Source organism: Orycteropus afer, unplaced genomic scaffold, assembly GCF_000298275.1.
Source record: "Orycteropus afer afer isolate SDZICR_OR568_19922 unplaced genomic scaffold, OryAfe1.0 scaffold00068, whole genome shotgun sequence".
In the NCBI taxonomy this organism is placed as follows: Eukaryota; Metazoa; Chordata; class Mammalia; order Tubulidentata; family Orycteropodidae; genus Orycteropus; species Orycteropus afer.
In genome coordinates, this window is record NW_006921655.1 from 1,940,199 (window position 1) to 1,950,086 (window position 9,888).

Consider the following 9,888-nt stretch of genomic DNA (forward strand, 5'->3'; position numbering starts at 1 on the left):
CAACCTTCCTTCCGAGGAGTGGCTGGTAGGTTTGAACCGCCAACCTTCTGGTTAGCAGTCAAGTGCCTTAGGCACTATGCTACCAGAGCTCCTTGGAGGACATTATGCTGAGTGAAATAAGTCAGTCACAGAAGGACAAATATTGTATTAGTTTGCTACTGTGAAAAGTCAAGGAAAGGGTTATATATGGAAGGAAACTTTCTTTGTTGGTTACCAGGGGTGGGAGGGGAGGAGAGGGAACACTGCTAGATAGGTAGAGACAAGTATTGATTTGGGTGAAGGGAAGGACAATGCACCAAATGCAAGTTATCAACACATCAACACAGTAGTGTTAAGGAAGAATATATATCTATATCTGTATCTATATTTATCTATATGTATCTATGTATCTATGTATCTATCTATCTATATATAAAGACCAGGCTTCCTAGTCTGATAGAGCCTGGTTAAACCCCTGAAATTATGTCCCTAGCTGCCTTTCAGGTCTGGAATTGAACTCACTCCTGTGGCTTCCAGCCAAATAAAATGTTCAGCTATGGGCTGAACATTTACATCAGTTAGATACACTTGTTGAAGAGATCAATCATGGGAGAATAGAAGGGCAGTGTATCCACAGGGAGACTGCTGGGGTAGTGGGCAGGAGTATATGGGCAGGAAGGACACAGGGAAGAGGTAACTACGGAGAGGAAGTGGGAAGAGAGCTATTACATTGTGGGAAATTGCAGTCAGTGTTATCAGACAAAATACACATGAACTGCTGTATAGAAAATGAATTTGCTCTGTAAACTTTCCCCCAAATCACAATCAAAAACAAAAAAACTAGTTTTTGGTGAGGATGTGGAGAAATTGGAATGCAGGGTTTGTTACTCTAAATATTATCATGCCACTAGTCCATAGTAGGAGCTCTGGTAGCCTAAGGCACTTGACTGCTAACCAGAAGGCTGACGGTTCAAACCCACCAGCCTCTCTTCAGAAGGAAGGTTGGGTAATCTACTTCTGTAGTGATACTGCCTGGGAAACCCAAGGAGTGGTCACTATGAGTTGATACCACCTCAGAAACCCAGCGAGGGGTCACTATGCCTCGGGTCCCACTAGACTGCACAACAACAACAACAACAGTCCATAGTGGTTAAAGAAAAGTAGTTGATCCACATACTTTGCATTGCCATAAAAAGGCATTTTACTATGAGAAAGAACAATGATTCTTTGTTTTGCTGCTGGAGGAAAAAAAAGTGCTAAAGGCTTTTAAGTGATTGGTGGCATAGTGCCTAAGGAATTTGATTGCAAACCAAAAGATGGGCAGTTCAAACCCACCAGCCACTCCTCAAAAGGAAGATTAGGCAATAAAACCTCAGAAACCCAAGGAGGGGTGCTATGAGTGAGATCTGACTCAAGGGTAGTGAGGCTTTTTTTTTACATATAATTCACACACCATAAAATTCATCCTTTAAAAACAGACATTTCAGTGGCTTTTAGCATATTCACAAGGTTGTGCAACCATCACACAACCTAATTTTAGATCATTTGTGTCAACCCAAGAAACTCCACATCCATTAGCACTCTCCACAGCCCCCTCTTTCCTTGTTCTCGGGAAATCCCTATCTAATTTCTGTTTCCAAAGATACGCTTATCCTGGACATTTTACATAAATGGAATCATACAATATATGGCCTTTTGTGTCGGTTTATTTCATTTTGCATGTTTTCAAGGTTCATCTATTTTGTAGCATGTATCAGTACTTCATTCATTTTTATGGCAGAATAATATTCCACTGTATGGATATTTTAATTTTGTATATCCATTATCAGGTGATGAACATCTGAGTTGTTATTATCTTTTGGCTACTATGAACAACACTACTATGAACATTCATGCACCAGTTTTTGTGTGAACATATGGTTTCAATTATCTTGGGCATATACCTAGAAGCAAAACAACTGTATCATACGGTAACTCCATGTTTTAACTTTTTGAGGGATCCACCAAACTGTTTTCCAAAGGAGCTATGCCACTTTATATTCCGACTGGCAATGTCAGAGGGTTTCAATTTCTTCACCTCCTAGTCAACTCGTTATTGTCCATCCTTTTAATTGTAGCCATTCTAGTGGGCATGAAGTTAGTGGGTGTGACAAAGCATGTCACTGTAGTTTTGATTCACATGTCCCTATGACTAATGATGTTGAGCATCTTTTTATGAGGTTATTTCAAGCCAGTGGTTTAAATTCTAAACCTAAACTTTTGTGAAAATTGAATGAAACAATCTACATTTACATTAATGTAGGGATAACTGTTCTTACACAAATATCTGGAGACACATCCTCATTTGAGGTGATGCTTTCTGAAGTTTTGAGAATTGCAAGGGGTCTTCGTTGAGCTAAAATCCCTGGTGGATCTGTAGAAGAACTAGAAAAAGACACAGTCTACTTAGTACTTTTTTTTCAGTCAGCAAGGGTTAACAGTAACCTAAACCATCCTCATTTATAATAGAAAACCTTTTAGGTTAAAAAAGAAAATCAAACCTGATATTCTTTTTCTCTGAAGGAAGAAACTCGTCAAATATGGAGAATGGTATACTTGGACCTACAGAAAAAGACACTAGATTCATACTTTTAAGAGTAAATGCGCTACTCTTTAAGACAACTAGACAAATCAATTTTTTGTGTTGTAGGTCTTTTTGTTTGAAAGTGGAAAGGCAATCTGTTCTTTTTTGTTGTTTATAATGAAAAATTTCAAACATATAGAGAGCATTTAATAATTTTTAACAATTATTTATACATATGTACACATACCAAATAATTACTTCATCTATATCCCTTGCCACTCCATCACTTGTCACTACTACCCAAATCCGATCCAAATCTGATTCTGAATCAATCCCAGTATCATGTCCCAATCATATTCTTTTATCTATAAATATTTTAGTATATATTTCTAAGAAAGGCTCATTTTTAAAAAGCATCATCTCAAAATATGATAGTACCTATAAAATAATTTCTTAGTATAAAATATTTCGTATTTTACCAATTCTGAATAATATTTTTTAAACTTTGAATTGGGGATAAGAATAAGATCCATATACCCTAACTGGCTGAAATGCTTTTTAAAGTTCAATTTATCTATAGGCTTCTCTTTCATCTTTTTTTTTTTTGGAGAAACTAGATCGTTTGTTCAATACTGCATTTTGTCAATTATATATATCTCCATGTGTTGTTTAACATGCTCTTCCATGCTTTGTATTTCCTATAAATTGATTAGAAGCTTATAAGATTTGGGCTTAATTCCACACCCATTCTCCCAAACTACTTGTAAGTGGATATTTATGTTTTTAACACTTGCTTCTGATTGGAAAAGAGAATCAAGTTGAATATAAAATAGCTTCAGTTTTAAACTTAAAAAAGATAAGCAAAAATAACACTTCCCTCACAGTCTTGGGGACTGGATACTACTGATATGCTTAGCTAAGCACACAGTAGCTAAAGTGGAAGATTATTCGGTAGTTAAACTATTTCAAAGCACCGAGGAATCTTACGGAAATACTTTTTCAAATGTCTAACCTATTTCAGATCCTATGATTATACTCAATTCCATGATCCAAAGACTTAGTCTCTCTGCCTTCTTTCAAATCCTTTTATCTTAATTAAGTATTTATCATTTGTTACGTAATGTATTTGTTACATAGCTTGCATTTTGCACTTTATCAACAAGCTGTTCATGAGACTGCCAAATACAACTCACCTTTAGAGTTAGGCTGTTCCTGACAAATGTTTTCTGCAAGTGAAGTTTCCCTGTGAAGAAACTTGTTTTAAAATAAGTACTCATTACCCACACAAAGAACTGTTTAATTCTTATAAGTCCAAGAGGTTTTCATTAAATATAATCTTATTTATTCTAGGATAAAGAAGTTATTCTAGTTTAAGATGGAACTTTTAGTCATTAAAAAACATTGTAAAAGTAAGCAATATTAATAGTGTAAATAGATTACAAAATGGTAGGCTGCCATTTTTATAAAAGCTAAGCAAAAACATAACACAATAGGAGAGATATACCAATGTTAATAGTAGTCATCTCTTGGCAAAAGAAATGAATGATTTAATTTTTTAAAATTATTTAAATTTTATTGTTTTTATAAGAAATGTATTTTTCATGGAAAGCCAGTACCCTGTTCTCCCTCATCAGCAAAGCTTATGTTATGACTGAGACTTCCAAAAATATCATGTCCCAATATTATATAAGAACCAAGAAGATACCAAATCACTCAAGAGTCAAAGGTTTGTTCTAAATGCCCTTCTGTAAGCATTGTCCTTTCCCCCAGTGTGTTCCTACCTGGCACAAGAGTTCGCTGGACAAAGAGAATTGAAGAGAACCATTGCTGGTACTTTCTGAAACTCAGAATCCATTCCAAGTTCAGCTGTCTCCTCTGTAGGCAATCTCTCTTCTTGCTGTTTGCATCAAATAAACAAAATCAATGTTTATCTCTCATTCAGAAAATGCTACCTACTTTCAAACTCTAGCTCTAACATTAGCTTTCCCATATTCTTCTCCTAACTACCCACTAACCATATAAAATGTCTGCATCATGAAAATTCTTTCCAATAATTTGTTTCTAGTATAAAATGGTAACATACTCAACTAAGCAGTGTCAAAGATATACAGAATTTCTTTAATTAACCCCATTTTAATGGAAAGTAATTAGAATAAAAAGTTAAAATCATTAAGTAAGAAATAATGGTTTTGAGTATTAAGTCAATAAACTATATCATTTATGTCACGTGCCACAAATTCCATTCCTGTTAAATTACGTTTCTGCTCAACTTTGCTGCTACCAATAGCTAAGAAACTGCTAGAAACTCTGCATGCGGGTTTGGAGGACTTACACCTTTGAAACTTTTATATTGTTTAAATTGGTTTCAACAAGCATTTTGTGGATTAAAAACAGAAAAATTACCTGATCATCTACTCTTTCTTGCTGTGTAGTCTGGATTTCTTTTAGCTTTTTCTCCATCTCTTCAATCTGTTTCTGCATTTCTGCTCTCTTCTTTGCATTGGTCAGTAGCTCCGCTAGAAACAGTCAAGTTGACTGAGGCATTACTCCTCACAGAGATTTATTTTATTAGAAACCATCTTTGGGGGTCATGTCCTCAACATATATGTTAATATTACAGATAACAATTATGTAAGTGGAACGAAGACCTCAGTGGAACAAAAACCTCAACTTGAGGTCTAGGCCTCTATTTTATTTATTCGATCAGTAAAAAAGTAGAATGCCTACTATGTGCCAGGCACAACTCTGAGTCCAATTAGGTTTCAGTGGTGAATAATACAAAGTCCTTGGTCTTATGACACTAACTTTCTATTTAGGGACTCTCAAACAAAAGCAAACTCACTGCTGGATCCAACTCATAGCGACCCCTCCTTGGGTTTCCGAGGCAGTATCACTACAGAAGTAGATTGCCCAACCTTCCTTCCCAGGAGTGGCTGGTGGGTTTGAACCCCCAGCCTTCTCGTTAGCAGTCAAAATGCCTTAGGGACACACACACACAAACATACACAAATTAATAAGAAAATCAATGGTAAAGAGAAAATAAAATGTGTGATGTGAGAATGTGTAAGTGAGTAGGGGAGATTGGAGGTCAGGAGCTATCTTAAGATCCGGACATCAGGGAAGATCGTTATGATAGTGGTTAAATCTAGAATCTGAATGACAAGGGACCAGTCCATGTAAAGATCTGAGGACAGATTCTAGGCCATGGAACTAGCTGACACAAAGGCTCTTAATACAGGAACAAGATCATTGTGTTCAAGGATGCAAAAGGCAGAAAGCATAGTTGCAGCATACTAAGAGGGAATATAGTAAATGATGAGCTGGAGAAGTTGGCAGGGACCAAGCCATGTGGAACTTCGAAATTTATGGTAAAGAGTTTGTGTTGAATTCTAAGATAATGAAAAATCACTGAAGAATTTTAAGTAAAGGAGTGACATGATCTGACTGAAGATCATTTTGGTTGCTATGATGAAAATGGATTGTGGTAGGGCAAGAATGAGGGCAGAAAGTCTAGGTGTAATAGCCCAACTGAAAACCTGTGGCTTGGATTAAGGTAATAGTAGAAACAGTAATAATGATAGATCTGGGATACGCCCTGGTGGTAGAGTTGATAGGGTTATTCATTAGATGTTGGGGAATGGTAAGGAAAGAAGGACCAAATAGGACTTAGAGATTTTTGGGGTTTGAACAACTGGGAACATGGTGGTATTTTTTATTGAACTGGGGAAACCTGGGAGGAAACATTTGTGTGTGTTGGGGTGTAGTGTGTGGCAGAAATCAATAATTCTGTTTTGGCTATGTTGAATTTGAAATGTCTATGAGGACAGCCAAATGTAGGCAACTAAATAGACTGGAGCTCAGGTGAAATGACAGGGATGAGGATATAAATGTGAGAGTCCATGGCTTGTAAACAGTCTTAATCCATTCAGATTACCTAGAGAGTGTTATGGGAGCTCTGGTAGCATAGTGGCTAAGGCACTTGACTGCTAACCAGAAGGCTGGTGGTTCAAACCCACCAGCCACTCCTCGGAAGGAAGATGGGGCAATCTACTTCTATAGTGATACTGACTTGGAAACCCAAGGAAGGGTCGCTATGAGTTGGGTCCAACTTGACGGCACGTAACAACAACAAAGAATTCTAGGAGTGGAGTCCTAAGCTTTATGAGCTAGAAGGAAAGACAGAAGTCAAAGAATAGGATGTTCAAACTTGAGATTTCTACAGTAGTTCATAGTTTTTGGGTGACAAGGTCAACATTAAGACCATGGAAGAGGGTAATGGACAGGGTTGCGGAAGAGATCACTAGAGGTGTGGTGGTGAAGGAACTGAGAAATCACGGTACTAGAAAGAGTAGGAAGTCACTGAGCCAGGTTCTTGGTCAATTAGTGACTGATGGATAGTGACTGGAGTGAGCACACTGAAGAAGTTCAGGACGTAGAAAAGAAGTTGGAGGACAAATCTGAAAAAAGTTTTGAAGGAAGGGAAAAATGGTTTGAAGTAGCAATAGAAAGAGAAAACAATGTTGTCTCTAGGCCCTGACTGTGGTTTTCTTTTTCTTGCATCCTTCTCTGAGAATAAGTAGTTAGCAAAAGTCTCTGAAGCCGTTCAATAGCTATAAGAACGCACTTTATTACAGGCAAGAGGATTTAGAAGGGTACAAAATATATATAGGTGAGAAATTATAGGTTCATGAACTAGATTCAGAGACCAGATTAGGAAATGTATTAAACAATCCTCAGAACTAAGTATTTCTTTTTACCTACTTAAATCTAAAATAACCTCAAAGTAGGTCCTTCTTTCACTAAGAATAAAATATACTTTCACCTTTCTTCTAAATACCTGATATAGGCCAGGTTTTTCTCTCAAGGAAATAATAGTTTTTATCTAGGCACCTAGTTCCTTTTCCAGCTCATGCTTGGCTACATTCTGAGCCTACTTCTTTATTGAGGTGATTCTTAGTTTTCAAAAGCCTTACTTAAGTAGCCCCTTTCTTCCAACCATTCCCTCTCTCCTACCTAGACACAGGTTTCACTTTTTAACATACTACTTAAGCCCAGAGCATTTTGTCAATCTTGGGAGGTATTTTCTTTCCATTACTAGTTGATATAACAAATCAAGGCAATCTTAAACTTACAACAATCTGTTTTACAGAGATTTGCTTCTACCTATCACTTGGAGCTCAAAAATGACTTTTCTTCAGAAATAAAGTGTGATGATTAAGTTTTTCAGCTAAGCCCCACAAATGGCTCATTCAGTTAAGAGAGTTGAACTATCATAATAGATTATTCTGGATATTCATGTAAAAAGAAACATTTCTTTCTTTATTTCCAGATATAGATCCTAGTTAAAATGTCTAAATGAATGAAATTTATTTCTGGACTCTATCTCCCTGCAGTGCAAAAGATCTTTCCAACCATGGTCTTAGAATTCCTACCAAGTGACTGGATGGAACTATGCAAATGAGATGCTTATGGCTCATTATGGGGACCGGATGTTGTTGTTGTTGTTAGGTGCCGTCAAGTTGTGTCCCACTCATAGCAACCCTGTGCACAGCAAAATGAAACATTGCCCAGTCCTGTGCCAGCTCTGTGATCCCTGCTATAATTGAGCCCATCATGGCAGCCACTGTATCAATCTATCTCGTTGAGGACCTTCCCCTCCTTCGTCAACCCTCCACCTTACCAAGCATGACATCCTTCTCCAGGGAATGGTCTCTTCTGATAAATAGGTGAGACAAAGTCTGGTCATTCTTGCTTTCAAGGAGCATTCCAGCTGCACTTCCTCCAGGATAGATTTGTTAGTCCTTTTAGCAATCCATGGTACTTTCAGCATTCTTCTCCAGCACCACATCTCAAAAGCATCAATTCTTCAATCTTCTTTATTCATTGTCCAACTCTTACATGCATATGAGGTAAGTGAAAATACCATGGCTTGTGTCAGGCACACCTTAGTCCTCAAGGAGACATCTTTGCTCCTCAGCACTTGAAAGAGGTCCTTTGTAGCTGACTTGCCCAGTGCTATACGTTGTCTGATGTACTGACTGCTGCCTCCATTGGCGTACCAAGCAATGTGAGGTCTTTGACAACTTCAATCTTTTCTCCATTCATCATGATGCTGCTCATAGGTCCAGTTGTGAGGATTTTTGTTTTCTTTATATTGAGATGTAATCCATACTGCAGACTGTAGTCTTCAATCTACATCAGTAAGTGCTTCAAGTCATCCTCACTTTCAGCAAGCAAAGATCTGTTGTCAGCATATCGCAGGCTGTTAATGAGCCTTCCTCCAATCTTGATACCACGTTCTTCTTCACATAGTCCAGCTTCTCAGATTATATGCTCAGCATATAGATTGAGTAAGTATGGGGAAAGGATACAACATTGACACATCCCTTCTTGATTTAGAAACCATGCAGGGTTCCCTTGTTCAGTTCGAACAACAGCCTCCTGGTCTATGTACAGGTTCCTCATGAGTATAATTAAGTGTTCTGAAATTCCCATTCTTCTTAATTTGTTATGATCCACACAATCAAATGCTTTTGCATAGGCAATAAAATACAAATAAACATCTTTCTGGTAGCCTTCGCTTTGAACCAAGATCCATCTGACATCAGCAATGATATCCCTCGTTCCACATCCTCTTCTGAATGCACCCTGCACTCTGGAAGTTCTCTGTCAATCGTTTTTGAATTATCTTCAGTAAGATTTTACTTGTGTTCGATATTAATGATATTGTTCAATAATTTCCACATTCTGTGGGATCACCTCTCTTTGGAATGAGTGCAAATATGTATCTCTTTCAGTCAGTTGGCCAGATAGCTGTCTTCCAAATCTCTTGGCATAACCGAGTGGAGTGCATCCAGTGGGGCATTTGTTTGTTGGAACATCTCAATGGATATTCTGTCAATTCCCAGAGCCTTGTTCTTTGCGAAGACCTTCAGTGCAGCTTTGACTTCTTCCTTCAATACCATTGGTTCCTGAACATATGCCACCTACTGAAATGGATAAACATCGACCCGTTCTTTTTGTTATAGTGACTGTGTATTCCTTCCATCTTCTTTTGATCCTTCCTGCATCATTCAATATTTTGCACATAGAATCTTTCAATATTGCAACTCGAGGCTTAAATTTTCTCCTCAGTTCTTTCAGCTTGAGGAATGCCAAGTGTGTTCTTCCCTTTTAGTTTTCTAACTCCAGGTCTTTGCACATGTCTTACAGTAATTGGCTTTGTCTGCTTGAGCTGCACTTTGAAATCTCCTGTTCAGCTCTTTTATCTTGTCATTTCTTCCATTTGCTTTAGCTACTCTCTGTTCAAGGGCAAGTTTCAGAGTCTCTTCTGACATCCATTTTGG

The 9,888-nt window shown here is 37.7% G+C and overlaps 1 protein-coding gene across 1 annotated transcript in view; it reads right to left on the reverse strand.

The window, feature by feature from the left end:
- Positions 1-9,888, reverse strand: part of BUB1B (BUB1 mitotic checkpoint serine/threonine kinase B) — a 100,731-nt gene that overhangs the window by 29,142 nt on the left and 61,701 nt on the right. The window contains 5 exon segments of the mRNA XM_042780894.1: positions 2,298-2,403; positions 2,520-2,580; positions 3,736-3,785; positions 4,324-4,439; positions 4,946-5,058. Of these exon segments, the coding sequence (XP_042636828.1) occupies positions 2,298-2,403; positions 2,520-2,580; positions 3,736-3,785; positions 4,324-4,439; positions 4,946-5,058 (446 nt within the window).